This window comes from Phalacrocorax aristotelis, chromosome 8, assembly GCF_949628215.1.
Source record: "Phalacrocorax aristotelis chromosome 8, bGulAri2.1, whole genome shotgun sequence".
NCBI lineage: Eukaryota > Metazoa > Chordata > Aves > Suliformes > Phalacrocoracidae > Phalacrocorax > Phalacrocorax aristotelis.
Window position 1 is genome coordinate 33,894,119 of NC_134283.1, and position 19,411 is coordinate 33,913,529.

Sequence of the window (19,411 nt, forward strand, 5' to 3'; positions counted from 1 at the left end):
TCTGTAGGCTCAGCAGCAGTTACACAGAAGACAGTGTATGCTTCAGAGCATTTCAGATTCCCACCAGAACTTATATCTTATGTAAAGAAAGACCCAAACAAATTGCAGTGGAAGTTAATTATGAATTCTTGTAGTTAATTATGAATTCTTTTGAGATGAGCCATGTTTGTTAGTACCTGATATGGAATTCACAGTTTAGGCGGGGGGGGGGGGGGGAGGGGGGGGGGATACGCTTGTTCTGAAATGACTCCTGACAGGTCCAAACACATCGCCACTGCATGAACCTGGTAAAAACCATTCATTCATTTTCTACAGGCAAAATATGTCCTGCATGGTTTCACATGCCCCTCTCTGCCTGGAGGCCTGTGCACCAAAGAAAAGCGCTGGGCAGACAGATGTGTGGGCACTTGTACAGGGCCCTGAGGCCTGTCAGCATGATTCTGCTACCCGCAACCTCAAGACAGGTCTCAGATGCAGAGCGTCATCTGGCAGCATTGCCTGTAAATCACCTGACGGCGCATCAGTTGTGCGAGCACTGTTCTTGGCGGTACGGATCTGCAGTTGAACCACTGATCCCTTGCAGATCTAAAAGCACAAATTGCACTGAAGGTTTCCCTCAAGTCTGTGATCTTCCAAATTTCACTTCTGCTGTGGTTCTGCATTGTTTTATAAATAAGCATGCTGAAAAAAGCTCAAATTGGGGCATCTACTTTCAGATTCATATTCATTACAAGTAAGATTACAGTTCTTCTTGCAGAGATAGTGCTAAGCAAAGTAGTTTACCTAATGAATCAACAATGCAGTTATCCAAAACAACTATCCTGGATTTTAGTAATTTTCCTGGTACAGGCCTCACCTAAAGACAGTTTTTCTTACATAAACATTAAAGTTCTCCATACTTATCATTGTACATAAGCTCTGCTGTTCCCAATCACCATACACACAAGATTATTTGCAGCTTGGAGATATCCAGATTTATTTACTATATTTTCCATAGGAACTGCCTTTTGCTGCACAAAAGTATTGGCTTTCTTATGCAATGCTCTTCAAACTTTAGGCGGGGGGAAATCAGCACAAATCATTATGGAACATGTAAACAGTTTTTCTAAAGCAGGTTCTTCTCTTCAAATCAATGCCGATGTTTGGGGCTTTGGGGGGGGGGGGGGGGGGCGGGATTTGGGTGGGATTGGGTTTTTTTGAAGTTTTGTATAATTTAAAGGTCACAAAACCTGGCTGCTCTCTGCTTCACATCTCACATTTGTGCAAAAGGAAGGGCAAATTCTACCATGCATTTCACAGACATTTTGTACAAGTTGCAGTGACATGGACACAATGTGGTGGGCAGCAGAGAACTGGACAGAATACATTCATCCCAAACCTCTTGGTTATCACATCTAGCCTTGACCTTTTCCTAAGGCGTGCTACCATTACACACACTGTTTCATCCGACACTATGACAAATGCGTGTAGAGATACATTACATTTCATCTATATATCTAAGCTGCTGATCCATTTGATAGCTGCACACTGCCTATACATTTCCTCCCTGTTTCATGATTTATTGCAACATCTACAGCTACAAATGGATGCAGTTCAAAACATTTTTTCTCTTTTTGCAAACTCAAATATGCCTGTGCAAACAGAGGTGGTGGGCAGGACCTGAGGAACTTTAGCCTTCCTGCTGTCCCTCTCACGTCAGAACTGCAGTTTCTTTTGGCTCCCCAACCCCATGGAGCTGATACAGCCATCTGGCTCATTGGTTCTTAGATACAGGTTCCCTGAGCAGGAGAGAAACCATGCAACCATGCAGCAGCTGGAATGTATGTGCCTGCCTATGCCTACAAACCCACCAGTAGCTTTGCAGATAGAGGAAGCCTTACCCCAGCCTATCCTCGTGTATCCGACATCCACAGCTACTCAACACTTCTCTATCATCATTTCAGGCTACTGGCATTGCTTCTGTATCACCCATAACTGAACACATCGAATTGGGAGCTACTCTCCCCTTCCCCTGCACAGGAGTTCCTTCCAGCCTGGGCAGGTAATGCCTCCTGTGCTGGGACAGTGAAGGAGGAGACATTTCAAGAGAAGGCTGAGATTTTCAGGGTTTGACGCTGTTCAAAATTATTCAACATGGTACAATCCAGAGACTAATGAGATGACTCCAGCCCTGGGAAAAACATTGCTTCAACGTGTAATCATTCTGTATTCAGCAGAGGGGTATCATCTTCACAAACATGGCTTACCATGTAAGCCTATTACCATGTAATGCCTATTTTATATCAACAATATACCACTTGGTAGCAAACATATTTGAGAAATCAAAAATTCTCATACAGACAACAATTTATTTTGGTTTGGAGCAAAAGATATTTCTGACTGTGTACCATGTTTGAAAGATGTCTCCTTTGCTTTTTTTAAGAGATTGATCAGGAAAAGCTTTGGGTTATATTTGCTGCTAGGTGGAGAAGACGCTCAGCATGATGTGTAGCACCTGCACTGTTCCCTGCAACAGTTCACTCAACCTACATTTTACTCACCCTCCCAGTTAGACTGGCAGTCTGACAGACCTGGCTGCTTGGGATGCCCAGAAACCTTTGGGCAACAGTCCCCTCTGTGTCCATTAACCACACAGAAGCATGAAGTCCACATAAGTCCTCCAGCTCCTCCAGATGGTGATTCACTCCATGCCGATAGAGGTGGTTGCAGTGGGGAGGTGTATTGTATCCCAGGCTTGTGGCAGGGGGAGCCTTTGGGATAGCTAAAATTATTAAATGCATGAATCCCATCTGTAGAGACAAACTGATACATGTCAGGAGTGCTAACAGAGTGCAGCAATGCTCTCCAAATCCCATGGGACAAGCTCCATTGGAAACAATATACCGAAAGGCTACCATGCAAATAAATTACAGTGAGACAACACTGAGGTGGTAGCACTAGGCTGAGAAAATGGGCATGTTATTTTTCTCACATCATCAGCCTTCTGTCTGAACCCCACACAAGCTCGTTGGTCATGGCAAGGAGCTAGGGCTGGGCACCCTGAACTGCTGTGAGACTCCCAAAATGATTTGAAGTGAGGACATGTTTTTTGGAAAATCTCTTTTCAAATGTGCCTGCTGAATGTTTCTGAAAATGTTGGACTTAAGATAGAACCCATTCTTCCTAATGCAGCCATCAGTGCTAAGGAAACAGTACCTGCTGGCCTCTTTAATGCATTACTTTGCAGTATTTACATTTCTTGTACCTAAAAGCTAAGCTAGGCTCTTCTGTGTTGATCTGAAAGAAGACTGGATCAGTAGTTTGGAAATGTTCAAATACCTAACTACTGTATGTATGACAGAAAGCTGTCCAACAGAGAAAGGCAGCAGGCATGGGAGAGTTGAGGAAGGGACAAAGGGAAAAAATATGAGAGAGATGACAAAAATGTTTCATTTTCACACTCTTCATCTCAGCTGCAGCACATCTGTGTGGGATTCTGGTTGGTTCTCATCACCCATATTGGTACCACTCAGCTGTTTAAAGCTAGGCTTGCTGAACAGTCATGTGATATATGGACCTTACACTCAAGTCCCCCAAAGGTTGACTTTCAGCTGAAGTGGACTGAAAGAAAAATTTCAGTTGGATTTAGGTGCTACCAGTAGGGTGGGTACTCTGTGGACCCACTGTCACAAATTTTGTGGTGGATTTTTTTCTTATCATCAGACAGAAGAAAAAGTCCTACACTTGCTTGATCCACAGTGATTTTGTGACTGTTTTTCTCTACAGTGTATTTTAAAAGATGATCAGACAGAAACATTAAATCTAAAATATCCTCAAGACAAGATGGTTCTCACTGAATGGTAGACTTATAGGATGTTTAAGAGGGATAAAAACCTTAGCAAACAGCTGTGAAAACCGGGCCTGTGCTTACATAGACTTCAGGTTGCCCAAGAACGTTGTTAAGATGTTTAGTTACTGCACGCTTTACTCCCCCTAAACACGCTTGGTCCCCCAGAGGGCTATCTGGATCACAGAGCATGCTCCAAGGCATAAAACAAAGTGGAGAATTAACATCTGAGGACCAGCAAGACAGACTACTGATAATAAATTGTACTGACGAGTAATACTTGCAGGACCCTCGTCCAGGCTTCTCCCAGGGGTTACAGGGAGCAATACAAGGCAGTCCCGTGATACTGGGGGCAGAGGACACTGCTTGCGTTAAGGGCTGGGAAATACATGGGATCTCCAAGTACAGAAAGTTTGCAAACTTTCCATAAACTGCACAGGCGCTTAGCTTGTCCAGTAGTGTATCAATAAAAATAATTTGGTAGGCCTCAAAAGTCCAGATACGTAACATAGAGTATTAGCAAGCTGCTGTCGATTAGCATGCAATTAACCTTAGGAGATCCCAAAGGATAACCTGAACTGCTGTCCAGGGGAGAGGAATAACCCTGTTATGATAAACCACAAACGCCCTGTAATTACCCAGCCACACCCCAGCATAGTCATCGCCCTATAAGTAAGTGGTCAGCAGTTACCATGTCATTGAAAGGAAGCTGCAGAACATTCGTGGAATTTAAAATGTTGCTAAATATTGTTTTAGGGTTCAGATGAGTAAGAGGTGGAGGAAACAGAAAGGTAAGTTAAAAAAAAGTAGTCTTCTGCTTATCATTTTCATATCGCAATCAACAGGTAGGACACTACTGCTGAAGAAGTGAAGTGAAGTGAAGCGAAGCGAAGTGAAGCGAAGTGAAGTGAAGTGAAGTGAAGTGAAGTGAAGTGAAGTGAAGTGAAGTGAAGAACAGAGAAGCTGAAATTCAGATATAGACCTTCCCAGAAGAGCTTGAAGTGGCACATTTATCCCTCTGCCCATGGGCACACTTCACCTTAGTGTGAGAAGTGAGTGTCCAAAAACCACATGCCAGGTCACTTTTACATGTCAGGGTGATGACTAACAGTCCTCTGGCTGCAGCCTGGTGACTTCAGACTGAATGAGACCATCCCTCAGAAAAATAAAAAGCTTCTCACCCAATAAACCTACAGTGCTCTGCTTCCATTATGGTTTAGTCAGCAGCGTTGGAGCCAGTTTGTGTGCCACTGTGGGAACATGTGATTCTGTTTCCAGCCCAGAGAGCCTGATACAGACACTGCAAGTAGAAACAGAGTATGCTTTTCTGGCTGGAGAGGTTCTATGAAAGCAATTTCCCTGGAATGAACAACTGAAGGGATAGACACAGACATCTGATCTACAGGAAATGTGTTATGATAGAGCAGGAATCATGCTGCTGAGATCATTACACAATCACACCCAGTGATGGTGCAGTGGATGTTCAAGAACAGATGGTGGTTTTCATCTTGGAAATACCCGTGCTCGTCATCTGTGGTTGGAAGGAATCTGTAATGCCAATGCAAGGGAAATGTCCTGTCACACAGCAAATTGATCAGGAGCCAGACCCATCACACTAAACTTGTGATGGCTACGGTTAGGTAGTCCTAGGAGACGTAACAAGCTGGGAACTCAGGATACGCTTTCATATCAGTGTCCACTGCAAGCAGAATTAACCAGATAGTCATTGACTGCAAGACACAGATTTCTCAGATGAAGCTCTTCTCTTCCATGTTTCCAGATGACTACACTGAGTACCATGCAACAAGAGTAACTGTCTTTCTCCCTTTCAAAAAAAGGGATTTGATATCTGAATAACAGACTTTTAGGGGATCCCAAAGTTGAAGAGAAAGCCTGCTCTCCCAATGGAAAATTCTGCTCTGTGCTTCCAAAGCAGACCAGTAGAAAGACTCCAACTATGAACTAAAATTCAGTTTTTAAAGAAACCAAGAATGAAATAAGAGGTAAAAATGGAGAATATGCTAGATTACATTGTATATGAATGTCAGTTCTATTCCAGGATGTTTACAGGCAGGCTACAGACTTCAACTTTAATTAGGTCACGAAGTAGAAAATGAAAATGTTTCACTATACAAGAAGATGAATGGTATGACATTTGTCCTCTAGATCAGTGACAATTATTTTGGGAGATGAATAAATAGCAAAGTTAAGATGAAATTTCAGATTCCACAGACAAGAGACAAGCACAAACATAAAATTTCATCCCAAATTTCTAAATTGTTCCATAAATTGCAAGTGGAAAGAATCCAAATGTGCAGGCAAGCAAGGTAAAAACGTCGTTGCTCATGATGTTTAACTTCCAGTATCTCAGCCCCACCAGGAGTGAAATAGCTGCCAATGTGTTTTACAAAACCTTTACAAACAGTCAACCCAAAGCCTGGCAATTTATTAGCAAATTTCCAGCAGGGTTTTACAAAGACCTGAAAAGTTTCTTGTAGAATAGAGAGGATTGAGCTAGGTCTTGATCTGTTGTAGAACAGGCAGCTATGAAATACAGGTGCCAACACAGCTTTAGAAAAAAAGTTTCTTAAAAGGAAGGATGATTTCAGGCATGCTTCTGTCTTCTGGAAAGAACTACAAGACATAGTTGTGCCTATGAAGCTGGACCCAAGAGACAGCTGTCAGCTGGGTGAGCCTCCAGTACCCACTAGAAGCTTGCATATTAGAAAGACATCTGGACTTTTTTGTGATATTGCTGAACTTTTCACCCACGTGTGCCAGCAGAGATGAAGAACTGACTGCAAAGGCAAAATGGTCCCTGGGTATTAATACTATGGATCCATCCAGGCTGTGGATCAATATCTGTTAAACATCATTTCTCACTAGTGCATGGACAGCCAGACAAAGACACCTGTGATCTATGACTGCAGCTACCTGTACCAGGGTTCTGGGAGAGACATTTGACAGAAAAACCTATGAGTTTGTACTCATCTGGATGGCAGCACTAGAGTTCAATCAGCCAAATGCTCACCCTTGGGTGCCAAACCCTCTGCAGTGACTACGAAGGAAGCGTGGGGTATGAATTTGGACTCAGACCTCTAAAAAAAAAATCTAAAAGATCACTGAAAAAATAATGGGAGTCTGGCTGCACTTGCTGCAAAGGGGGGGCCAGAGAGAACAGGGATCAGAAGATGAGTTCATGACGTGAACTCAGACTGCCAGTACAGCTGGTTATTGCATTCCTTGTTGCCAGGGTCAGGGAGGATTCCTGCTTTAGGTTGGAGAGTTAGGATCTCTCCAACACCTATGGTTTCATTGGAGTTATATCATAACTGCAAGATCTAACTCCTGAAACTAGCAGACTATATGATGTTACCATGATATGTACAATGAAGTGTGTATATATATATATATAAAAATTATATCTGCAACTATAATTGTATGGAGACATAGAAATATGAAGACCTTGATGTGAAAAACATTTTAGTAAGATGATTTAATGACTTATCACCCACAGAAATATTTCTTTGTATTCTCATCTACCAGGGCATTACTCCATTTTATATAGTAATCGCAGACAATCACTGTCCCCTCTGTTCACTGCCATTAATTCTCCTTCAGTCTAAATTAGAACTGCTTTAAATGTTTCTTTTATGTCCCTCAGTTAAATCGTACAGCCTCTGTAAGGCTTTCCTCTTACAGGTTACTTAAAGCCTAGACAACATGATCTTCTAACCTTGATCCATCAGTCAATTCCTTATGCATGGATGGAGGAGCATGCCCAGAGACTGAGACCAGTGACATTTCATACAGACAAACGTCATCTAAACAGGATTAAGTAGCATATCTTAAGTCAGAACATCTTTTTCTTCTCAGATATGTACCTTTCAACTATTTTAAACTCAGTGAACTTGCAGCTGTTTGCTCTGACATCTCTCCTTCCTTCCTTCCTTCCTTCCGGTAGGTTTTCTGTTCTGATGAAAGTAGGAAAGCCATCTGTCAGACTGTCCTAAAACTGACCTATGGTAAACAGGATAAAACTTTTAAGTTTCCCTGTGAGATTTTGCCCATACTTACTGGATGTGGGATTACTACGCATCAATGTCTCAAAGGCTCTCATTTGTATTGCTGCCACTTAGCAGGCCATTGTCCATCTGACAGACAGTAGCCATCTGCCTACACATACCTAGCCACTGCTGCGCCAAATAAACGTGCTGCCTTAGATCTCCTTATGGTATGAGCCTTGCTAGAAAACAGACCATCAGGGTGGCTTAGACTAATGCAGGCTTAGCGTAAAGGCAGGCTTAGAGAGCTGACACAGTGGCACCTTGCTGGGCCAGAGCAATGTTGTCTGTTTGCACTATGCATCCATTTTCTCAGATAAGTAGCTGTTTCAGCATGCTTCACCTTTTTTTCTCCGGCATCTCAACACATTTCCTATTACATTTGCATTACAATGCAAGCAAAATAAAATGTAAACTCCTTATAAGCAGATAGGAACCAACTACTGATATACTTGCTTGAATTCTGCTGTTGCAAATTCCTACCAAAAGCAAATCCTATTCAACCAAGTAAGGGCTGAGCCAGGACAGACTGGGAGGTCTCTGAGCTAGCCCAATAATACAATTCCTAGTGAGTTCCTCTGTACCAATCTGTTAGAAAATAGCAACAGTGTGAGCACAACATATTAAAAAGCTCCATCTTTAACATCTCCTCTTCATTTTCAAGCAGTAGGTTGTCTGGCAGAATGTCTGGCAGTAGGTACTTGGTCATATGGTTTTAACAGCAACATAGAGAAACATCACATGCGAGAAAACCTATCTAAATACATCTGATTTTCATCTTCATAATTGCAGTGAATTTCGAATAATCAGAGAAAAACAAACCTCCAGAGCTACCCATCAAATAGACAAAGATAGCCTGAACTCCTAGAGCACATAGGGAGTTTTACCTGAGGAAAATCTGAATAAGGGTTTGAACTGGTGAGATAGGAAGCTGCTCCCAGGAGGAAGATACATAATATCTGGCATGATGCTGGGATCCTGCACCATCTCCATCTCTGGCCCAAATTCAGCAAAGTATCTTTTCATAACAGCATCTTAAATTTAGTTCACTTTGCAGAGACTATCACTCAGCCCTGGGATATACCTAGTAAAAATCATATTGCAATATTTAATATTTATGTTAAAGAATCTAGGCCTGAAAACCTAAAATACCCCAAATGCATTTAAAAAAACACCAGTGTAGGTGTCATTATTTGCTATTTAAGTGTCTGTCAAGTGCTGGCAAAGTTCTCAAAGCATGAATCAGGACTGAGCTATTTTATTTCCAGTAGAAATGCCTGAACCTCATTTAATCTGTTTCAGCTTTTGACCTGTCAGAATCCATATGAGATGAAGCACTGAGCAAATTATAGAGCAACAGCAACTTCTACTGTGCCCTAATTATTAATTAAAGTAGAAAGTAAGCATTTCACAGTCCAGACTCAAGTGAAATGTCTTTCCTCTTCAAAAGAACAGCATCTTCAGTGCATGCTTTTCTGCAGTGTTGCTGCTACGTATATGCTGTGTCCTGAAAGTGGTAACAGCAATAAACACGTATTGTCTTAGATGACTTTTATCCAAATTCAGACAGGTAACCTGGATCGTTAAACTTTTTTTACCTTACTATCTTGTGGTTAAAGGTAATGTAGTATGGAAATTAAGTACGGAAATGTACATGTGTCAGTTTTAAAGTTGGTGTTGTTGCTCTAACACATGAATAAAATTTAAACAAATTTAATTCCCATAAAAAGCTGGATTCTGCAGGCTGGGTAAAAAACCACACTGTTTACTCTTGCCATTAATGTTCTAAAAAGGCGTTTTCCTGACACAAAACTCATTTTCATCCCTGTTTTTGTTTTGCAGCATGGTTACAATAATGTTTAAGCCCGTTGTGCACCACTTCATGAAACATGCTACAAATCAGCTTCGTGGGGTGAGCATCCCACTGCTGTCTGCAGCTGGGGTCCCTGACACCATGGATTTAAAAGTGGAAAGGAAACCCTTTTGCATCAGGTTAAAGATCAAACCAGAACATTTTGTTTTGTCATTTTAAAAAGAGCTTACTTGCATGTTTTAGTCTGAAAGAATAAATCAATGGAGGTTTCAACTTGGGAAGCCAATTTGGAACAAAAGGCAATGTAAAAGCACCAAGCTGTCCGGAGGGCCTCACAAAGCCCATTTGCATCTTGTCTGTATAGGTGCAGAAGGGAGTCTAATGCGAGCACTTGCCAGATATTAGCATGTGCTAATGAGACTCCTGCTATTGCCAGTTCAGAATAAGGACTGCAGGATTTCTTACAGAGCAGAGGGAGAGGGAGTACCAGCAGTCAAGGAGTCATCATGGAGAGGCATTTCTCCTCTGGTTCCCACTAATTAAAGCCTATTTTGTGGCTCTTTTTAAAAAGCCTTTTTTTAAAACCACCATTTGTGGTGGTCCAAACAGCCAGCCTGGAGGCAGGATGGGTCACACAGAGGGTCACTGTGGCTGACTTCATGTGCTGTAACTGTGCCTCCTTTCAGGCCGGTCCTTACCCAGACCAGGAGCCCACTGATGCTGGGACACCGTCGGAATATGCATGCAGAAAAATCATCTGCCTTGAACAGAACTAGCTAATGATGTCTATAAGTGAGGCATCTCTGGAGGCCTCGAGCCTTTAGGAACTGGAAATCAGAAACTGGGAAGCACTAAGTGCAAGGGCTCTAGGGTATTTACACCCACTGTAGTTAGCCACAACCTCATATGTAAGGCTGTCCAACCCCCTTAGGAGAGACAGGAACATCTCTGTGTCTGGGAGATATATGGAGATATATGGATATATGGCTGCCCAGTCAGCAGATTTAGCCTGTGTCCTGCATGGCACTGGGAAGCCCTGAGACAGTGGCAGCCACCAAGGTGACCTCTGGGTTCCAGGCATGCATGTGTGCCCATCCAGCCCTCTGGGTGTGCTCCAGGATCTGACTCTGAGCCAGCCTCCAACCCTCTCTCCTGAATAGCAACTGATGTTTGGTTTAGCTTCTGAAAACATAAATGCAACCTCACCTCAGAGGAAATTTCATTACAGCCCTCGCTGTGATTTCCTCAGTTGGTACAGAGGGACTCACACAACCCCTCACAAGAGTCATGGGAAAATGTACATCTCTTGCACTGCACAACATAGTACATCTTGAGACAGTAATGCTAGCAGATACAGCTTATCACACAGACTGTTCTCACACAGCACACCACATAACCTTGTGCCTTATTTGCATTTTGCATGAAAAGAGCAAGCAACATTAAGTTCAATCAGAAATGAAAGCAGAACCCATTCTAACAAATGGGGAGATAACAAGAGCCCCAATTCTCCTCTTGGACACGATCACAGCTCCTCTTATGGCCAAGCAGAGCTGGGAGCGCACAAGACAGGAAAAGGGCTCTTGGAGAACAGAAGAACCTGCTTTAAGGACACGACACAGAGCTACAATAACCAGGGAAAGAAAGAAGTAGAAAGAGACATACTGGAGAAGCTGACCATTGCGAAATGCTGACACCGGTCTCCTGTGAATTCGATTGGACACCTACCGGAAGAAAGAAAACCAGAAAGAGAGAAACAAGATAGCAAAATGACACCCAAACAGACTGAACTGAGGCCCCTTTTGATCCCTTCCATGACTCCTATCTGTCTGCTTTCAGCCTTCACCCTTACCTGCATCCCTAAGCCCTAGCCCAAAGCTGACACCAAGAGCCATCCCTGACTAGACCACTCTACATCCACCGCTGTGCCCGGGAGTTTTTAAGTAGTGTGGTGCATTTTTTGTCTTCAAACATACTTTGCTTAGGATCTGGCATGTACAATCGCAAAGGCAGTTTCTCCAAACATCTCTGTCCGAAGAATCCGTTTGGACATCTGGAGGGGAAAAGGGGAGAAATCACAGAACATGTCTGGCACCATTCTTGAGGCTAAGGTCAGAAATAAAAAGTGCATTGTGATGAATGGAAAAAATAAAGGCTTTACGTGCATATTTACTCTTTGCTTTGCTTTAACCTGGCACCTGCAACATCAGCAATCCAGCTCTATTTTGGCCTGGGTCTTCAAGCAGCCAGCCAAACCCCTTCTTTCCTCCTCTGCCTGCCTCCTTTCTTCTCACCTGCTAGCAGCACCAGCTGGCAGGAAGATTGAGATGGGCTGGATGCTACTTTCAGAGACTCTCTTTGGAACTGCTATCTAGACGAGACTGGCAAGAGACACCACAAAGCGGTGAGCAGCTGCTCAAGCGACAGCGAGCGTTGTGAACAGCAAGCATCTTCCTGTTATTACCCCAGAAGTACCCACAGGATGTTCCAGAGAAAGGGGTTACTTTGTGGTTAGAGAGAAAGCATGTGCAGAGTCTCTGTGTTACAGAGAGGAAGGGACAGAGAAGAAAGCTCAACTAAACAGGTCTCACATGCTGCTCAACTGCTCTCTCAGGCTATTCTGACCAATGTTACGTGATGGGCTGGGATGTGCCAGCTTATGGGCACATCCCAGACCAGTTATACATTAGCATCATGCTGCAGTGGCAGGGATGGTGCCCTGCAGAAAAGGGCCGCCAGGCATGTACACCAGCTCATGAGTAAGCTCCCCAGTGCAGCTCCCAGGCTGAGCCAGGTTTGGGGAGCACAGGGGTGTGGGCAGGGGTGCACCAGGAGCTGCTGAATCACTCACGGTGTTGTGACCCGGTGCAGCTGTGGGTAAATCTGGGAAGCAATGGGAGCTCAGCTGTGGGTGGTCAAATGCTTCTATCCCAGGCACTAATCTCTCTTCTTCACTTCATATCTTTTCTTCTGGCCTCCTTGGATAGCCCTTAAAGTTATCCCTAGCTTTCTTGAAGTCCCAGCTCTTACCTGCCTGTTCCACAACTCACTCCCTCCCTCTCCAACTGACCTCTCACTCCTCTGCGCTTAAGAGGGTTTTATCATTATAGCTAGCATCTTAACATCTGATTTCCAACTTCCTGGGGTAAGTGGGGCAGCAGGTTCTGCACATCCTACACGTCAGACCTTCCTTGCCCTCATCTGCCACCCACAAGATCACACTTCCCCTCTGCGTTTGGCAGACCCCAGCTGGTCAACAAAGAAGGGACTGAAAGACACCTCAGCAAAAAGGTGTGGACCGGAGCCCCAGGTCTGAGGCCAGTGGCTTAGCTCCCTGCCGGTCCACTGCAAAGGACAGCAAGCAGCTACAGCAGCCTCAGCACAGTGTCAGACTACTGGTCCCAACCTGCACATATGGTGGGGAGGAGCGAGGCAGGTCTGGGTCCAGGTCCAGGTCCCATGTGCTCACTGCGAGCCCCATATGGGCAGAGCAGATCTGACCCTTCTGTGCCTCCCAAAGGTACACTAAAGCCTGATGCCAGTCTGTAGACACAGCAAAGTGGATGAGAAAGGGACAGCTTTGATGTTTAATAGGACCAAATCTTTGTAGTTCCAAAGCTTGTTGGCAGATTAGTTCTGTACTGTTGCTCAAGGGCTATGGCAGCCTTTGTTCTTGACAGATTTATGTTTAGATGGCACGTTACAGATATGCAACTCCAGTGGCAATAAAAAAAAGTCAAGAAGAGAGGTGAATTCCTGCTTCTCTCTACTTCCTTAAGGGAACACAGACAGTTTTTTCCAGCAACTATTTAGTTCCCCTGGGGCAAAGAGGTAGAAATTAGAGAAGACTTCCCTATTCATTATGACCAGAAAACCTTGATTTTTATTAGTTTTCCCTCATAATGAACATACTCTGATCTGGGCTAGCAGGTGGGAATCATGAAATGTGAGGGAGCACTAGGGTATCTCATCAGCTGCACCAGCTGTACAGACCAAGTGTACACCAGCCCATCTGTCAGGCCTGCAAGGATACAGACTTCTTTGAACTGAAGGGCTCCACTCCAAGCGGGAGAAATTAGATACAGCTGAAGTCTTGGGAAGGCCTTGAGGCACCAGGCAGCTGGGCACAAGGCAGGACAAGGTGTAAATATCTCCCAGCTGTGGTGATGGACATGGCAGGTGCCATTCCCCCAGTGCACAGACGTCTAATTCCTGCCTGGAGACCTCCATTAACACTCCCCAGGAGGAAGGCTGAGGCATTTGCTGACACACTGACACACCACTGCCACAGGCTCCTAAAGGAGGCCATCTGCCTGTGGGACAACCTGCTGGTACTCCAGAGGTAGCCTGAGACTCAATGCTGGATGCCTACAGGGGACCTGCAGACACACCTCTGAATTCAGCATGATCCAAGGAGAAGATAAAGCCAAGAAAAGACTGCATAATCTCTCCACCCCATCTACTGTCCTTCTCCGCCTCAACACCTCCACAGCTCCAAACCTGTCCATCTTTCCCCTAAAGAATGCATTTCCCAGTTCTCCAAGGCAGGGTGCCCCATGCCCGGGAGACATTTCACCTGCTGTCCCTCTCACTGAAGAAAGCTTTGGAAGGCCCTTCATGACACACATGGCTTTGGTCCTTGATTTCTTGCTGGTTTTCACTGCAGTTTTGGTAGGTCTGCATCGAGCAAAAAAGCTGATGCACCCTTACTGCCCGTGACCAGACCTGTTTTCTGTGCTACACAGCATCTGGGTTTTGACAGCTGTGCTAACACCTCCATGTGGGAGTGTGCTGGGCTATTTGTGTACCCCGAACTGCTCAGGGAGAACTTAATGGCATGGCTTTGCGTGAGGCTTCACTGAACTCCCTAGTCATACACTTAAGTTTCTCAGTGTCCAAGTCACTTTTGAAAGTGGAAATTTGACTCCCTGGTCAGGCAAATATCTTGGAAAAATTCACCTTCTTTCCTCATTCTTGGACATCCATCTTGGAGCATAGGAAAGGAAGACATACCAGTAATGTTGTTCCAATACTAGGGAGGCCAGCCAGCTCCCAAGGAAAGACTAGCCCAAGGGATTACAATCAGACTTGAGGTCTGTTGGCCTTCCCAGTGATGAAGTAGAGGAAGTTGGTGCTGGGAAGTGGAGTAAAGAAGATGCCCTGTTGACAATCAAAGAGCACAAACCTGAGGCAGCTGGGTGATGCAGACTCACAAGGACAGCCCTAGGGAAGCATGACTCTGGAGAAACCTTTAAGAGATTGCACTGGGGTTTGAACAAGGCATGCAAAATAGAAGATGTCTTCCCAATCCTTTTTGAAGTTTATTCATTACCACTGATAGAGTCATGAACTTATTCACAGTCTTCAAGGGTATCCAGTTTACCTTGCAATGTGCTGCCCATTTGTCTGGGATCTGATATTTCATGTATATTGTGAGCACACCGAAGGGCCCCAAGGGTGCTGCTGAATGAAGCAAAAGCCCTAACCACCTCAAAAAAGGGGCACTTCATCTGAAATGAGCTAAAACTGTCTTGAACACACATCTGCAAGAGGTCAGCCGAGGCTGGAACTTCAGAGTGACTGAAGCTGCGTGCCATTAAGGAAAGACTGAAAATTATGTCAAATCTGGTGGAAGGAAACTAAAACCCAGAGAAAGAAATTGGTGGGAAGTGAAAAAGCAAACCAGAAAAGTGTCAAAGAAGCTTTGGTGCCATGACAGCTACCATATAGGGAGAAGAGCTTCCTAGAAAGAAGCCAGTAGTTAACTGTCTTCCATGTGTCTAGGACAGCTCAGGCTTTTCATCTTTAGTTACTAGTGAATTAGCACTGGGAAAAATGACAGAAAATAAGCCCTTGTGAACATGAGCACCTTCTGTCACCTCCCAAGCTAGCATACAAGCTGTCAAGACACATGTGCTCCTCTGGCGTCCCTGGGCCCCGATTCCTTATAAGCAAGGATGCTGACAGCAAAAGTGACCAGGAAACATTTGAAAGCATGCAGTGCTCATGGTTCCATGTCTCTTTTAGGTGTCTCATACTTCCGGGCTGGTGAAGATGATTCATTATTTATTACTATGGCTCCAATGTGACTTCTAGGAAAGAAATCTCCAGCGTGCATGGCACATGAGTCTCCCAGTCTGGACAGGAAGAGAAATGGATATCACCCTGTCTTCATGAAGAATCTGCTGCCTGTGGTAAGGGCTTCAGGGCAGCTCTTCTTCAGTGGCCAAGCACATGGCCTGAGGGACATACCTGAAAGTTAAGGGTGACTAAGATCAAGAGCCATGAGATGGTCTTTGATCATGGCATCCTTCTGCCCACACATTTGACCATAGTCAAGAGATTTTGACTGGCTATCCCAGCAAAATGGAGTCCCTGCTCCTTTTGAAAGCTCTTGCAGGGACTACACAGATGGTGGGCTATTCTTGCAAATATGACCTTTGGACTTCCTGGTCCACTCACTGGTGTCACAGAAGCCCAACATGTCTCTCCTCAAAGACCAAGGGAAGCAGAAAAAGCTGTGTCTGTAAGAATGGTCTTGGGGAAGTACAAGGCTGCACTAACCTCTTGCAGACAGCACCTTGTCCCCTCTCTAGCCTGTGTGGAGACCCCCCAAAACTGCCCTTGCTTAACTCCATCCCTCTGTGCCTAACCAAGTGCATGAAAATTTAAAAAAATTGCCACATCTGAAAATTTGCTACTTGCAAATTCCATCGATAAAACCGGTCAGGGATTTTTGTGTCCAGATTCTGTTGTTGCTGGAAAAAGTCCAGTTCTTTCAGTTTTGACCAATTCCTTAAGGCTTTTTTTTTTTACCCCATTTTGAAAACATCCACAAAGTTCTGCTCTTGGGTTCAGGATGAATTGCAGTTAAATATTCACATGGAAGAATAAAAAAAAAGCAGTAAAATGATCAGCCAAATAAAGCATCTCAAAAGTACAAACCAAAATGGTTTGAATGACCCATTTCAATGTTGTTTGCAGAGTACTTATTTATCAAAATTGAGAAAGTTTGACCTTCTGCTCAGTATCAGGGTAGAGCAATAATTATTGTTAATTATTATTTGCTACTATTAATTAATAATGCCATTATCATAGTGTTTCTGCTGGAAACAAAACTTTTCTGCCTAGCTGTTGATCTAAATCTTGCAAGGGTTGGCACATTTCCTTTGCTCCCCCAGATCTTATTTGAAGCATGCCAAACTTGGTAGCTCTCAGAATGCAAACCATGCTACAGAAGAATGTGAATGAGCAGGTGCTTCAAAATAACAGGATAAGGAGAAGCTGTAGCAGAAGGACACAAGGCATTGATATAAGCAAATGGAGAAATGTTTCAAGCGTGTTGCTTATTTGTGTGAAGGGCTGAAAAAGAAGACAGTTCTGTCATTGTCCCCTGACCAGTCCCAGATGATCAGGCTCTGGAGAACCACAAAAGGCTGGACTCCACAAAATCACTGATGGGAAGAAAAGAAAGCAACCAGAATAAATGCAAAAGCCTTATCCAGAGCAGCTAATCAAGGCATGTTTGCTGTATAGTAGAGTCCAAACCACAGGGACACCCACTCCTGGACTCAGTGAAGACAGCAGCGCAGCTCTAACTAAGCTGTGGGAGCTCAGCAGGATCTGCGCTGCTGTCTTCATCGAGCCTCACTGTTGCAGAATCAGCTTCCACACTCTGATGATTCTCAAAGGTCTGCTATAGTTATATGTGCATTAAAAAGGACACATTGAACAGGATGCATAGACGGGCTGCTTGAACTCGAAAAGGTACCTGATCTCATCACGCAAGATAAACAGCATGCAAAACCGAATGAATGAATCCTGGGTGGTTCAGGAGATTTGGAACAGGATGTGGAGATTTTCACCCCTAGGTCAACACTGTGGGCTCTTCATTTCCAAGGATGTTGCAACACCTCCCCACAGAACTGCTCATAAATCCATGGCAAAGTTACATACTTGTGGTTGTGCAACATACAACTTGTGCTACCAAATCAGTAGAGTCATTAAGAGGGATGGCATAGTTCCTGACAACACAGGGGAGGTCAGCAAGCTGTGCTGCAAGGAGGACCATGGCCATGTGAGATCAGTCTGATGTTCACCCCTTTGAATGGTGCTCTGGAAAAGCACAGGGGAGCTGGCAATGCGTCTAACCCTTCAGAATGATCTTTCCCCTTTCCTAGGAAAATCTGCAGGAAACAATATACATGGAGGAGGGAAGCAAATGGGCTTCTAGGAAGTGAGCATGTAATTTTGTAAATCAGTGATTTGCATAAATCAACTGGTTTAAAAATGAATTGATTTTTTCTATTTTGCTTTGGTTTGTTTTTTTATTCTCTTCTTGACCTTCACTTTTCATCTGAGGTCCTCCCGGCCTCTGACCTCATTCTCTCACGTAATGCAGTGCTGCCAGCCCAAACCCAGAGCCTGCTTATCTGCCATCATTTGTAAATCCTTCAGCCTGACTCTTGCAAGCACAACCGGCCCAACATGATGGGGAGGCATTGCACTGTAAAGCTTTTTAAGTCTTCTGATCCCATGAAATTTAGGAAGATCCTGGCCCAGGGTACCAGCCACTTTGACTACCCCAACCATACAAAAGAGTCATGAAACATGTTTAAGTGGGCAGAGAAGGACTGTGCAGCAGTAAGACTTGGTTTTATTTCTTTGGCTGGGAAGACCCCAACTGTAGATAATGTGTGCCAAGACCTAACTGGGAAAAAGAGTATTTCTGCTGTGATACACACACTAGCACAACCCCATGGGGCATAGCACCCAGCAATAAAAGATTAGAGCAGCCTCAAACTGCTTTAAGTTGTGCCAAGCACCCAATGGGCTCCAGGACCAAGGCAGACCCAAGATCACAGGCTGCTAGCCATCCCAAGCACTACATTCATCCGGACACAACAAACCAGACACTGCTCTTCTGTGTCCCAGCCCAGCTCAGGGCCTTGAGACTTGCTTGTGTGCACCCTTTCTGCAGGTACTGAAACTTGCTCTACTCAGACTCCCCACTTCACTACAGTTACAGTGAGAAACCAGTCCAACTTGTAAGGCCTCTCTAAGCAAAATGGTCTGGAGAAGGGTCAACAAATTCTTCCTGTCAACAAAAGCCTGGGTCTTTTTAATTTACTAGGGCTGGTGAGTCAATCCTGTATGTGTGCAGAATATCTGAGGCAAATCACACTTCTGCCATCCCGTTTCCAGGTGGTCTGTTTGCAGAGTCAGGATAACAGCACAGACTGTATCATGTTCAGGTTGCCTTTGACACTAGCATGTGTAGAATTTACTTCAAATTAAGGACAAAATTATGCAAGCACACAATCCAAAAAAGACACAATTTCTGGAACAACTCCAAGTCTGTTCTGGGCTCTTCCCCAGTGAAGAAAACACATTATCCAAGGTCTAGCTGAAGTGTTTTGAAAAGGGATGGAGGAGGTGGGTTTACAGGCAAAGAGTTTGTTCCCCAGAATTCAAAAGACCAGGAGGAACATGTTTCTGGAAAGCCTGTTAAAAATAATAAAAGGTCAGCTGTGAATTTAGGTGTAATCTGTAACAAATCAATAATGAGCCACTTCATGAGAAGAAATCATTTGAGAACCCAGCTGCTCTTTTTGCTCCAGAGGTAACATCTACAGGATCGCCTATGCTTGTAGAGAGCTGAAAACAATGAAATCCACTCCAGGAACCTGATTATAGGATGTGAACATGAAC

At 44.2% G+C, this 19,411-nt stretch overlaps 1 protein-coding gene across 1 annotated transcript in view; it reads right to left on the reverse strand.

Moving 5' to 3' along the window:
- The window catches only part of NRG2 (neuregulin 2), a 90,538-nt gene that overhangs the window by 11,725 nt on the left and 59,402 nt on the right, over positions 1-19,411 (reverse strand). Inside the window, exon 6 of the mRNA XM_075102373.1 lies at positions 11,677-11,753. Within this exon, the coding sequence (XP_074958474.1) occupies positions 11,677-11,753 (77 nt within the window). The remainder of the gene's footprint in view (positions 1-11,676; positions 11,754-19,411) is intronic.